Raw genomic sequence first — 14,054 nt, forward strand, 5'->3', positions numbered from 1 at the left:
GCACACGGGCTCAAAATCTGCCACCTGCTTCCACCACTAATTCATAGGATGACCTGGGGCTCCTTCCCAGCTTCTAGGAAACTGTGAGGACTTCTGTTGTTGCTGAAAGCTTAGCGATTTGAAATCCCATGTAAAGCAAAGCCCTGTAGCACTTAAAACAGAAATTTCAGGGGCACCTGGGTGGCTCAGTAGGTTATACATTTGACTCTTGATTTTGGCTCAGGTCATGATCTCAGGGTCATGAGATCGAGTCCCTCGTGGGGCTCTGTGCTCAGCATGGTGTCTGCTTGAGATTCTCTCTCTCTCCTTCTCCCTCTGCCCCTCCCCCAGCTCACTCTTTAAATAAACAAACAAAAAAACAAATAAATAAAATCTTTAAAAAAAGAGAGAAATTTCATTTCAAGGACTTTTCCAGAGGTAACATTTTTAGAGTTACCAGTGAGTCTGCCATGCCAGAGGCATAAGGCCAGGCAGTCTGAGGATTGGCCTATAGTACTCACTCCTTTCCCTTCCTGGACTGTGTCATTGCTGGGCCTCGGACTACCAGAGCTGCTGCTCTCCTCTGGCCTGGGTCTCATATGCGGCCTCCCGGGTGTGAAAGTCAGCCAGAAACCCAGCCCTTCCTTCCTCTGAGCCCATCCCCTCCAGAAGGGTGCTTTCCCTTTGGTACCTCCATTCTACATCGGAAATCCAAGTATTTTCTGGTCCTGCTGGGGAAAGAAAACAATCTTGCCAACAAAAAGACACCTTCATACCCATACAAAAGAGAGCAAACACAGTTTATTGTTAGGTAAAAACCAACAGACTCACATGGAAGGTGACTCAAAAGTGATTGGAGTTGGGACACAATTTCATATGAATTTATGCAGTAAGGTGGAATAAGGAAGAAGGAAAACTTCTCTCATCTTTCATCTCCTTGAAAGACAAACGGTGAGACTTGTGATAATCTTCTGAGTACCTCCAGAGACTCCTGAGTTCATGTTCACAGTGTGTGTTTACATTCCAGGGCTCAGAAGGCCCTCGACCTTGCATTATAAAATCAAAAGGTCATGCCTCTTCTAGGCCTATTATGTTTGCATGAAGACCCCCTAAGGAGCAGGGAGTGGGAGGTAGGTGCTTTCCCCCCTCAAGGAAAGTGTCCTGATTTTACCTTTACAGTCCCCTCTGAAAAGCCACCAGTATTATTCCAAAACTCACCCCTTTTTTGACAGAACTCTAATGACAATCTCCCCTCCTTCTACTCTTTGTGCATCATTTAGTGAGAATTTGTACAGTGCATAGGACTTATCAATAACTTCATGTTTATTATCCCATCTGATCTTCACAACCTGGGGAGGTGGTTTATTATCCTCATTTTACTGACACAGAAACAGACGAAGTGACTCTTGTAAACTTGACGTGGGGGAGCTGAGATGTGAACCCAGGTCTTTGATAACAAACATCTTATCTTTTTCAGCCTCTGAGGAATATATTGCTAGGCCATTCTAATGCAAGCAAAGAAAGAAAGGTAATATAAGAAGAGGAAGTCGGGAGAGGCATTTTATATTTCTTCAGTGTTTGAGCACTCTGTGGCATTCTAGAACAGAGACATTCAATAGAACTTTCTGTGTTGATGGAAATGTTCTTTACTTGAATCATCCAATATGGTAGCCACAAGCCAAAGCTACCTGTGTACACGGGTACTCAAAATTAAGAACTGACTTCTTAATTTTATTTCATCTGAATTGAAATGTAAATTTAAAAAAACCAAACAAACAAACACATGTAGCCAGTGGCTACCATCTTGGACAGGGCAGCTCCAGAATGCAAAAGCCCGGCTAGGTGGGTAGTCTCAAGATGTCACCTCGGCCGGTAACCAGTGGGCTGTGTTTGCTTCAGACCTCGGAGTGAAGCTCCCACAGATGTCATTCACACTAAGTAGGCTGCCCCTTAGGAAGGAGAACATGTGGGCCCAGGAGTTTTCGGATGCTGGCATGGGCTTGGGATGTCAACACTCCTGTCCAGTGGGGCTCTGGCTCCTTCCACGGGCCCTGGCCCCTGTCAGCTCTCCACTCCTTCTCTTCCTTTGCCCCCTCCCCCTGCCCAGCGCACAGCACTCGTCCCTCGGTTGCTCCTGCAGGCAAATCGGGACAACTTCATCAGAGAACAGAAATAATCATTCACCTGCACAAAAGTCACATCACGACAGAGCTGAGAGAGACCTTCAGAATTATTTCTTCACACCCCCCTGATTTTACAGTTGAGAGACCAAGGCCTGGAGAGGTGACCAGTAATGTCCTTGGCCTCTTTGCCCAGGGCCCTGACCCACTGAGCTCACAGATGGTGCAGGAACAAGCAAGAAAACTGGAGCCATCTGGCCACAGGCATTCTTCCTGCCTAGTTACATATCTGCAGTGATTCCCTTAAAAGTGATGATGGACCTCTGGGTGGCTCAGTCAGTTAAGCACCTGCCTTTGGCTCAGGTTGTGATCCTGGGGTCCTGGGATCGAGCCCTGAGTCAGGGAGCCTGATTCTTTCTCTCCTTCTGCCCCCCGCCCCCGGCTCATGCTCCCTCCCTCTCTCTTTTTCTCTCTCTCAAAGAAATAAGTAAAATCTTTAAAAAAAATAGTAATGATGCATAAAGGGTAAGTTTGGCAAAGAGCACCAAGTTTCCAATCCTTTAACTACCACCACATGCATTTGGGTCATTTACAGGTGAAAAACATTTCCATCCTGTTCTTAAAGATTCTCTATAATATACTTCTATTTTTTAAATTTCCCCTTGCACCGATTAGGCTCAACTCTCATAAACAAAACAAAACAAAAATGCTTGAAGCATATTTACTGATTGAATGACACTACTTATCCATTTTGGGGTTAACTACTAACAATCTTAACACTTTTATAAGCAGAAAGTCCTGCTTCATGTCTAACTTCACTGATTTATTTTCCCCCAACTCAGCATAGAGTGATGAGTGCTTAGCCATGCCAGAGGGACAAGTCATGAGTAGGCCACATTTGGCTAGAAACATATAAGCTATAGCTGGCAGACTTTGTCCAGTGTCCAAAGCTCAAGGTTTCAGACATGGCAACACCTGTCATCTGAGACTTGAAGTGAGCATTGCTCACTTGATTTGAAAAATTCTGGATAGCAAACTGTTGGGCACTGCTGATATGCCTCAGGGAATTAGCTGTCATAGAAACATTCAAAATGATCATCCCAAAGTTCTAGCAACCAGGAAACAGACCCATCAGGAAGGTGGGTAGTGTGGGTTCCCATGGGTATTACATCTCACTTTTAATGACATCATATGAGCCGAAGTCCCATTTCTCTCCATAATTAGAGCTAATAAATATCTTCAACTGGATAGTATGGCAGACTTTGGAAATATTGATCAGTTGTGACTAGAGTTATATTGCTCTGAATTTGAATATGGAAAACACAGCCAAAGCCTTGCTCATCTCAAAACGCATATGTAGCAAAGACTAGTCCCCTGGGCTTGCTGTCTGCTGTCTGGCCAGCAACATCATGAGAGTGGCTGACTTGTTTTAATGTTTCAAACCGCTTCCATTTTATCACTTGGGAAGTTTTTCAGCTATTCCAACGCTGCCACAGAAGAAAGAACATGCAATTTGGAGTCAAAAATATTGGCTTGAAATGCCAAGCCTGACACTTAATGACTGTGGCCGATTAGATTACTTCCTGAAAATAGTCGCTCCTTCCCTTCCCACCACCTCCCCCGGAGAATTGTATTTCCCTGCCTCCTTGACTTTGGGCTCGGCCACGTGACTTGTTTTGGGCAAGGGGAAATTGGCAGACATGGCCCTTACACCTCTGTCCTGGCTAGTCTGTTGGTCTGAGGAAGGGTGGCATGGGACCAGATCCAGACCCAGCCTGCTGTTTACAGCCACCCAGCCAAACCCAGCCAGGATCAGCCAACCCCAGCTGACCCCTAGACACCTAAGAGAGAGTAGCAAGCTACTGTTTATTAATAAAGACTTGGTTTCAGCTAACACAGGGATAATGAAATCAAAATCACAATGTAATCTAAATGACATCCTGCTATTATCACTTTCCCTGCTTAAGAACAAGTGCCCCACTCTTTCCTTGGCTTCCCTAACAGTATATGTGCTTACAATTTAGCTAAACAGGGACTACAGGACTACCTTCCCAGAATTCCCTTCCCGGTATGGTCCTAAGTTAGCAGTGACCACCAGAGAAAGATTTGTGAATCAGCACACATATTTTTTATGCTCTGAAGGTTGGAGCAGGGGACCAGGAACAGTGGGTGCTCACACACATTGTTGCTGATCTACTAGCTTGCCTTGTTCTAGGCTGATTATACGCAACTCCACAGGGAAGGGACTTCCCCTGGAAGTCACCCACAGTGTCAAGTTTGGAGGCGGTGAAAGACAGACGTGGGTTCCAGGTTGCATTTTCTCTTGTTCCTATCAAGCTTTCTTTTCCAACTACCAGGTTAGCTGACTTATAGCTACTTTAGGCTCCACATCAGACACAGAGGTAACAGTCCTGCCTTGATGTCTCCACCAGCTCTCACAGGTAGGTAAAGTCTAATCCTTTAACAAATCCCTCATTCCCTATCACTCACAGTTTTGTTTCTCTGGACGGACTCCGGATACATCATGGCTGAGTCCACTGTTGTCTTAACATGTAAATTCAGGCAAGTGACTCAAGACTCACTTCCAATAGAGCAAGAAATATTTACGATTAAACCATTTATTGAGCCCTTACTATGTGCACTCTGCTAACTACTTTAATGTATTGTTTCATTTCCTCTCATTAAGTGGTCCACATCCCTCATCCAGGCTGGTTCACTCTTGCCATTATCACCACCTGGTAGTTCAGAGATATCTGCTAGCTACAGTAATACTCCAAGTTCTTCCATTGGGGATTGCAGACTGGGACCCAGTGTCCTCTGGGGTGACCCTGGATGGCGTGTGCAGCCCTCACAGAAAGAGCCTGGAACACGGGTGTGGGTTTGGGTTAAAGGGTTTATTTCCCCCTCTTCTCCACCCTCAATCTTGGCATTAATCTTTGTCCAAAGGTTCAACATTTGCCCCTATCCAAGAATGTTGGATAAGCATTGGAAAGTTCCAATGGAACTTGGAAAAGTTGGAAAGTTCCCCCTCTAAGAATGAAGTCGCCCCCCAAATCTTTGCTTAGTGACTGGACCCTGCTACCATGATCAGGTCTCAGATGGGAACTACTTGCCTGGGTCCCAAGTGCTGACCCACCGAAGTGGCCTCTGTGGCCTCAGTGCCACTTACTGGGATGCTTGATCCCTTACTCGACATTTACCTCTATTTGGGAGCCACTTTGTATTGAACACCTTCCCCCATCAAATGCCCCTCATGTGTCTTCCTTAGATACCCCTCCCACTTTTTAAGCATTTTGTGAGCTAGGGAATAGTATTTTTAACTGTGATTTCTTGTTCATATGTCCTCTGTTTTAAACCCTTAACAAGGAATAATGTGTAAAATGGCTTCCCAGTCAAATATGTAATCATGAGCAATTTGCTTTGTAGGAAGTAGGGAATGGCAGGCATCCTCAAATGGAGTTAGAGTAATCCTAATTACTTACATCTGCAGAAGCTGTCACTTTTGTAAGGTGTGTAATTAGCAGCCAGAGTGTGTGCTGGAAAACATGTGATTGTTTAAACAGAGTGCAGCCCAGAGACTGCCCAGAGTGGGGCTCTCCCACTGTGTTCATTAGCCCAGCCTGGGCTCTCAGGTCACTTGCTCAGGCTCACTGCATGCTTGAATACGAGGTGTGGGGTCAACGGAGCCTACAGTCCTGGTCCACAGGCAAAGCAGGTGTGACCACTTAAAAAAAATTGGATCCTCTGTACTTTGTGATCATGAATTTTTTCTAGTCCAGTGGTTCTCAGCTTTGACTGCACATTAGAATCAACACAGAGACTCTTTAAAAATCATGTCCAAGCTGCACCCAGACCAATTAAGTCCGTTTCTCTAAGGCACCAGTTTTAAAGTTCCTCAGATGATTCCAATGTGCCGCCAAGTTTGAACACCAGTTCTCGACCAACGGTTCTCAAATGTTAGCAGCATCAAAATCACTTGCAGTGCTTGTTAAAACCCACCTCCAGATTCAGTAAGTGTGGGGGAAGGGTGTCCAATAATTTGCACTTCTCATATTTATTCTAAGAATGCTGTCAATGCTCAAAACCATGTTGAATTCCTTTTGGAATTAGAAGAGTTAACTTTTGTTCTACACATATGACAGTCATTGTGCTAAATGTTTTAATCATTAGCTCACTTAATCTTATTTTCACAAGACTTCTTACCCTTCAGGTCTCAGAAAAAGTACCGGACCTGAGATGCCTTCTGCCTGCCCTTTATCATGTACCTGCTGCACCTCCCATCACCTGGTGTGTTTTTTTCCTGGGCCCTAACTGTAGTGTGTAATCTTATTTCCTCTTCCACTTGCATGCAGAGACCCTACCCAGTGCCCAACATGTGGCAGGGACTCCACAAGCACTTCTTGATTGAATGAATCCACAGAGCAACCATGGGAGGGGTACTACGATGGTCTGTATTTCGCATACCAGGACACAGAGATACAAAAAGATTCAGTAACTTGTTCGAGATCATAGTGGAGGAACTGAAGTTTAAACTGTGTCCTGACCATAGCTGGGCTCCCAAACCAATGCAAGAATTGATCAGCCTTAAATAAAACAGCAGCCTTCTTTCCCAGCAAGAACCGAATTACTCACCTAAGAATGTCAACTATCTTTGCCTGCCACTTGACTCAAAGCTTTTTTCCTAGGAAAAATAAAAACACAGAATCAAAACCCATGTGGTCAAACTGTACAAAGAGTAGCAATTTCAAAACTCTCCTGTTCATACCAGAAACCTACTGACAATTTTCCAAAACAGGTTAAAGGCTTCTACCTCACATAAAATCACATCAAAACTTTTTAATACAAAAATGTTGGTATTGGGCGCCTGGGTGGCTCAGTCGTTAAGCGTCTGCCTTCGGCTCAGGTCCTGGGATCGAGTCCCACATCGGGCTCTCTGCTTGGCGGGAAGCCTGCTTCTCCCTCTCCCACTCCCCCTGCTTGTGTTCCTGCTCTCGCTCTGTCAAATAAATAAATAAAATCTTAAAAAAAAATGTTGGTATTTAGGGGAATAAAACTACATGAAAACAAACTGATTTGAATTATGACTTTATTTAGTATGTCAATAATTTATTCTGGTAATAAATTAGCATGTACAGCAATCAAAAATGTTGGGTGCTTCCCAGGAAAACTGCTTCTGAATGTGTACACTAAATCATTAGCAGAATTCCTTTAAATAGTTGACTTTATTTTCCAACTCAGAAGTGTGGTAACATCAAGTTACTAAAGACGCATTCTTTCTCTTACTAGTTCATGATTTAGTTTTGAGTCTATAAAGGTTTCAATTACCATTTCAGCTCCTGCAAGTTATAAAGCCTGAAATTATAATACCGACAGTTTAAAAAAATCTCCTGATCTAGTCTCCTAATTGCAGAGGTGATGAATCCACTGGCCTTGCCAAAGACTACAAAGCTAGTAAGAGACAGAGCCTGGATTACGGATCAGTTCTCAAGAGGTGGTCTGAAATGTCTGGTAAGGTACACAAGGCACAGAATATTACACAGAACTCCAGTCATATCTGAAAGACCCTGATCTGAGACTGATAGCTTATCTTTATGAATTTCTTTTTCTCCAGGGCAACATCTCTCTGTAAGAGTGCACGTCTGGTTCAGTCACAGCTTATAAACACTGGTTAGATGTGTCCCCAGGGACACATTTATTTAGAACAGGCATCTCATCTTCAAGTTCATCCTCAGCAAGAGTTGTAGCAGCTCTACCTTTCAGGGCTGGTGACTCGATTCTGAGGTAACCCTGAGAGTGCCGCTGCCAGCCAGGAAGCCTTGACATGGAGCCTCTTCTCGAATGCCATTTCATTAGCCTTATCTAAACACAAGACCCACATACACAAATCTGATCTGCTCTGATCTGGCAAAGCCATTCATTCAATTTACTAAGTTGGCAAGTTTTTCTCTTGTTCTGCTTCCAACTTCACTTCCTTTGGCTGCTTTTCTTTTCATCTTGTCCCAAGTTTCAAGGAACATGCAGAATATGGATAAGGGAACTGATTCTTTGACTATTTCACCTTTTGACTTTTCTTTCTTTTTTTTTAAGATTTTATTTATTTGACAGGTACAGAGACACAACGAGAGAGGAACACAAGCAGGGGGAGTGGGAGAGGGAGAAGCAGGCTTCACGCCGAGCAGGGAGCCCGATGCGGGGCTTGATCCCAGGACCCTGGGACCCGAACCGAAGGCAGATGCTTAACGACTGAGCCATCCAGGCGCCCCATGACTTTTCTTTCTTACTAACTTTTAGCTTTGTAAAATTTGTGAGCTCGGTATATTTTCTCTGCAATACCATGACCAGAACTCAGTGTAGGAAGTATAATGGAAATGGTATGCTACACAGAATGGGAACTGAGTTCTAATGAACGCCAAGACTGAGCACACTGGCTTGGTATGGAAACTGAAAGCACAGTGGGGACAAAGCAACAAATTTAAGTTTAGAACAGCAAAGTGGATGTCCAATTTCAAAGAAAGGACTAATTTTAATAATCTTAATAACTAAGCCAAAACATAATCCCCTTTTATTAAGAAATACTAATGACTTTGAGGTAGATGATGCTGTTATCAGATAAGGAAGAATCAGGTGTAAGACATAAAAATAATGATACTGAGAGAAAGAAAGCACTGATTTGAAATGATCTTCCTTTAAATTCACATGGAAAATTGAGAACACTTCCAATTCAAAGTTCTAAGCACAAAATCCAGGCATGTCACGTCATGGACTTGCTTCTTTAATTGGAGATGAACTCAGCAGCCAATGGTAAGGAGCCACACAGTAATGGCAGAGTCAACTGTGGAATGGTTGTCCCCATGAAGGAAGCCAGTGACTTTGCATTTGATTTTTCCAGCTTGGCTCATTCCCAAATGTTCAGGATGTGGATTCCTAAAGTCCTCTTCAGCATTTAACTAATTCTTTGTGGGTGGAAGGGGCTGGCACTGCTTCTCCACACATAAACTGATCCTAAGACAGAATAAGAAATTATATGAATCATTGAGTGTGTCACAAATGCATCAGTATTAGACTTTAGTTTTGTTGCAGAATCAATCTAGCTGTTAAGGTTTAAAAAAAATTGTTTTTCAGGGTTTATTTATTTTTTAGTAATCTCTATACCTAACGTAGGGCTCGAACTCACAAGCCCGAGATCAAAAGTCTCATGCTCTTCCAACTGAGCCAGCCAGGGGCCCCGCAGCTCTGTTTGTTTTTCATTGCTATATCACTTCGTCTTTGTTCAAAGAGTCCATGTCGGCACCAGAATTATAATCTTAAAAGTGCTTCAGTTTTTAGTCCCGAATTCACACCTAAAGCACCTTATAAAGGAGCATCCACTGGTCAAATATCACATTTGTAAAGATATATCACACCTCTTTTAAGTTTCTGTATTAATTGCTACACTAAAACTTCTCCACTTCAATATTCAGTCATTTGAATACCTGTCCTCTTCAAGGTAATTACTTTTTCCAAATAAAAGGGATAGCTTTTTATGTTTCCTTACACAGATAATCTGCAGTGTCAGCTACGCTGTAAATGAAATCCAATCTCTTGATTATGTATCCTGGCTTCTGTCTGCTACCACAAGACACCTCTGCCTTCCAGGTTACCCCTCATCTCGCGCGGTCTGATCCCCAGCAGGGTCAGCCCATATTGTGTCCACACTCTCACACCCACCCAGCACCTGGAGCTTCCTCCCTGACCCCAACTTCCTCTTTGGAATTTATGGTCTGTTGATCAGTACACTGCTCCATATTCTCAACCTCTTCTTTAAAACATTCCTGTGCCTTCTTACTCTAACCCAGTGGTTCTCAAGAGGTGGTGGGAGAGGCGTGCTGATGTTGTCTCCAGGGGACATTTGGCAATATCTGGAGACATTCTGGGGAAGGGCTACTGGTGTATAATGGGTAGAGGCCAGGGATGCTACTAAACACCCTACAATGCACTGGACAGCCCTGTACAACAAAGAGTTATTAAGCCCCAAATGCCCATAATGCTGAGTTTGAGAACAGGCTATCCCTTAAGGATACCATTTCCCTATAACCTCCTAAGTGGTGGTCCTGTGTTCTCTCAGAGGGCCAGTACCACAGAGACTGGAGGAGGGGCTGGTTGCTCCTTTCAGCCACTGTTCTCCTTCCCTCCCTGAAACCCACCAACTTGGACTCTTATGACATGACATGTATCATCACTGGTCCTCTCTGTGTTTTCTGGACCTAGTTTAAAGTCCATTGTCAATTATCATAATCCCTTGCCCCTTACTCCCTCCTACCTACTTGACAAAACCACAACCCTGGTTAAATCTAACTTCCTGTGTCTATATTCACCCACGTAGCTGAATGTCTACCACCTTAAACCCTCTCCTGATCCTCTATCACCACCAATTACTGCCCCATGTCTCTACTCCCCTTTGCAGCAAACTCCTTGAAAGAAACGTCTATGCTTGCTGCTTCCTATTCTTCTCTTGTTCTCTCCAGTAAGCTTTCCACCAATCAGGCTCTGTCTCTATTACTTCATCAAAACTGCTCTTACCACCATCCAAATGGCCTCCCCATTAAAGGCAATGGTTAATTTTCAGTTATCTATCAGTGGCATCTGATTAAGGCTGTTCACCTCCTCCTCTTTTTCTCGTCTGGCTTCCAGGATATGGCACTGGTGGTTTCCTCCTCCTTCCTTTTCGGCCAGCTTTGCTGATTCCTCACTTCCCTCCCTGACCTTTAAATATTGGGAGTGGCTGAGCTCAGTCCTTTCTTTTGTCCATCTCTATCTAGATTCACAGCCCTGGTGATCTCATCCAATCTCATGGCTCTAAATGTTAAACATATATTTGCTGATAATTCCCAAATGTACAGCACCAGCCGATCTCGCTCTTTGAACTCCAGACTTGCATATTATGTATATATTGCTTTCTCACCTGCTCTCCAATTGGATCAAAAACAGACCTCCTGAACTTAGTGTGTCCAACTCCTGCCCCTATACCTGCAGACACCTCCCTGTCAGGTGATGGTAAATGCATCCTTCCAGTCATGAAGACCACGAATGTTGAAATCATTTTTTATTCCTCTCATATCCTATTTTCAATCAGTAAAAACAATCCTTATCCTTTAAAGTGCATCCAGAATCCAACCACTTCTCACTACCTCCAGTGCTGCAGCTTGGTCGCAGCCATCCATCTCCTCCTCTGGCTCGTCTAAGGGCCTCCTCCTAACTGTTACACTTGCTTTATTCCTACCCTTGCTTCCTCATAGTCTACTCTGAACACAGCAGCCCGAGTCACTCTGTTATAACTTAAGTTGGACTGTAGCACTCCTTTGCTTGAGAATCCTTCAATAGTTCCCTAAGTCATTCACAGCAAAAGCCAGCCTTTAAAGTGACCCACAAACACTTTTGTGATCCGCCCCACTCCACTACTTTCCTCCTGGGCTACTCCCTCACCTTCATCCACTCTGCTCTGGTCACACTTGCTGTTCCTCAATAAAAACAGACATGTTCCTGCCTTAGGGTCTGTCCACTGAAAGTTCCCTTTGCTGGACTGCTTTTTATCCCCTAAGGCTCACTCCCTCACCTCTTTCAATCTTTGCTCAATAAGGCCTTTCTCAGTAAGGCCTGCCCTGATCACCCTATTTTAAAATTGCAACCTCTTCTCATACCAGCGCTCCTAATCTCCCTTACCCTGTTCTCTTTTTGTTCCAGAACACATTTTGATATAAGAATAAATCTGTAAACTTCTAAATTATAGCATGCTTCTCCCATGAGACTAATAACTGCCTGGTGCTACCTTCCCTACACTCATTTTAGAGTTCATCCTTAAGAATGTTAAGCTCTGTTATATGTCAATCATAACTCAAAAAAAAAGGTGGGCGCCTGGGAGGCTCAGTTGTTGAGCGTCTGCCTTCGGCTCAGGTCATGGTCTCGGGGTCCTGGGATTAAGTCCCACATCGGGCTCCCTGCTCCACGGGAAACCTGCTTCTCCCTCTCCCACTCCCCCTGCTTGTGTTCCCTCTCTCGCTCTGTCTCTGTCAAATAAATAAATAAAATCTTAAAAAAAAAAAAAAAGGAAAAAATACTGTTAAGCTTCTTACTTAAGACTCCATTCAAAGTACTGACCAAAAGTTGGGGTAGAGGTGGGCAATAAGAACATTTGTTTTCTATTGTCAATATCCTTGAGTGAAAAACAGTAAGAAAATTAAAGACCAAAACGAAACTGTAAAATCGCAGCTATGAGATATCTCAAAACAAGATAATGCAGAGTTCTATCTGTACAAGCTAAGTAAGAAATACTATACAACTGTTTCCTCCAAAATAAGTCTAGGAGCTCTGAACAATTTTAATTACTTATTAAATAAAGGAGGAATACAGACTGCCAATTAAATAACCTTTATAATTATTTTTCTATTTCAATAATTTCCATTAATTACAGTGCAGTTTTCTTTTTTGCCTTCTCAAAAGCTAAAATGAGTTAATTAATTTGATTTTTAAAGTTGCAATTTACAATACAGCTGTTTATTAATAGTTTTATTTATTTTTTTTAATAAAGATTTTATTTAGAGACACAGCGAGAGAGGGAACACTAGCAGGGGGAGGCAGAGAGGGAGAAGCAGCTTCCCGCTAAGTGGGGTGCCCCATGCGGGGCTCGATCCCAGGACGCTGGGATCATGACCTGAGCTGAAGGCAGACGCTTAACGACTGAGCCACCCAGGCGCCCCATTAATACTTTTAAATATTTGTTTTAGGAGTGGGGGAATAAAATTTGCTTAAAAAAAAACATAGCACTTACCTAACATACTATTAAGAAACGTTCTCCAGCACTTAACAGAGTGCTCTAGGTCCTTGTCTTGCAACCCTCCCCCACACCTTTTAAAATTCAACTACTTACCTTGTCATAAATCACTTTTATAATGAGAGAGCAGCTAGGACACGTTGCCACGTCTTCCCCATTCTCCAAATCTTCCTACAACAAAATCAAAGGCCGTTTGGTATTGTCTTCCCTTTGCGATCTCCTTCCAAACTCTTTCCACCTCTATGGGCAAGCTCCTTTGTAGCTCACGTCCCTACAGGGTATGCGAGGGCCAAAAAGGCCTGCCCAGAGAAATACCAACTCCATTTTCCCTGCCAAGCGGTACTTAAAAATACCCAGGAAGAGGGGCGCGTTGGTGGCTCAGTCGGTTAAGCATCCAACTCTTAAATTTCAGCTCAGGTCATGATCTCGGGGTCCTGAGATCGAGCCCCACCCCAGTTCCGTGCTGGGCCTGGAGCCTGTTTAAGATTCTCTCTCTCCTCCCTCTGCTCCTCTGCCGCACCCCCTACCCCCACCCCTACTCTCTCTCTTCAGACCAGACCCGGGAAGGTTACCCAAGGTTCATCGCCTCAAAACCCCTGAGAAGACAACAACGTGTCCCTGCCTCCGAAAAACCATCCCAGGAAAGGAAGTGGGACCCTATGTGAGGAAGAATGGCAAGATTTTAGCTCCCGCCATCCAACCTTTCCCACCCCCACTCTCCACCGCTAGGCCGGACTAAAGGCCAGGACGATGTGCCCACTGACAGATCAAAGAATCAACTTTATGGGGACTCAGAGACAGGATAAAGAGGGCGTGTGAGCCTCAAAGTGACGGAAAGGCGGAAGGAACGAGGAAGAGCAAAAACGCGCCTGCTCCGACGAATCGCCGGGCGGGACTCTGAAGTTACCTTGGTAATGCAGAAGTTATCCCCACACGGGCAGGGGTAGAAATATGCCTCCGAGTCTTCGTCATATTGGAAGTCCTCGATCTCCACCTCGTCGTGAAACACCGCCATTGCCGCAGGGCCCAGCAGAGGTCTGGCGCCCCCGCCAGCCGACACAGCCCCGGGACGGTCTAACTTTGCGGGGACTAGGGCCAACCCCGTGTCGTCAGCCCGCACCGGCTCGGGGGCTATCGCTTCCGGCGCA

At 44.3% G+C, this 14,054-nt stretch overlaps 1 protein-coding gene and 1 long non-coding RNA gene across 3 annotated transcripts; both read right to left on the reverse strand.

Moving 5' to 3' along the window:
* Nucleotides 1-760: 760 nt before the first annotated feature.
* On the reverse strand, nucleotides 761-6,983 carry LOC114205719 (uncharacterized). The gene is made up of 2 exons (XR_003608441.2): nucleotides 6,732-6,983; nucleotides 761-2,113 (listed from the first exon to the last, which is right to left on the reverse strand). It is a non-coding gene; the product is annotated as an uncharacterized LOC114205719 (long non-coding RNA).
* Nucleotides 6,984-8,644: 1,661 nt separating this feature from the next.
* DPH3 (diphthamide biosynthesis 3) lies at nucleotides 8,645-14,037 on the reverse strand. 2 transcript variants are annotated; one of them, XM_028099179.2, is made up of 3 exons: nucleotides 13,814-14,037; nucleotides 13,003-13,077; nucleotides 8,645-9,101 (listed from the first exon to the last, which is right to left on the reverse strand). In XM_028099179.2, exons 1-3 carry the CDS (start codon nucleotides 13,919-13,921, stop codon nucleotides 9,036-9,038), a joined length of 249 nt encoding a protein of 82 aa, XP_027954980.1. In that variant the 5' UTR covers nucleotides 13,922-14,037; the 3' UTR covers nucleotides 8,645-9,035. The 2 variants fall into 2 exon arrangements, with proteins under 2 accessions (XP_027954980.1, XP_027954981.1); XM_028099180.2 differs by lacking the exon at nucleotides 13,003-13,077 and having other exon boundaries at nucleotides 13,814-14,014.
* Nucleotides 14,038-14,054: the final 17 nt, after the last annotated feature.

Source organism: Eumetopias jubatus, unplaced genomic scaffold, assembly GCF_037043125.1.
Source record: "Eumetopias jubatus isolate StellerSeaLion01/CBP00866 unplaced genomic scaffold, mEumJub1_p1.0 scaffold_1, whole genome shotgun sequence".
NCBI lineage: Eukaryota > Metazoa > Chordata > Mammalia > Carnivora > Otariidae > Eumetopias > Eumetopias jubatus.

What these genes read in the sequence shown, in the direction of transcription:
- DPH3 (XM_028099179.2), bottom strand. Translation starts at nt 13,921, where the DNA reads ATGGCGGTGTTTCACGACGAGGTGGAGATCGAGGACTTCCAATATGAC. An exon ending in ATAACTTCTGCATTACCAAG is followed by an intron (nt 13,078 to 13,813) that starts GTAACTTCAGAG and finishes ATTTTGTTGTAG; the next exon opens with GAAGATTTGGAGAATGGGGA. An exon ending in TAAAAGTGATTTATGACAAG is followed by an intron (nt 9,102 to 13,002) that starts GTAAGTAGTTGA and finishes ATTCTGTCTTAG; the next exon opens with GATCAGTTTATGTGTGGAGA.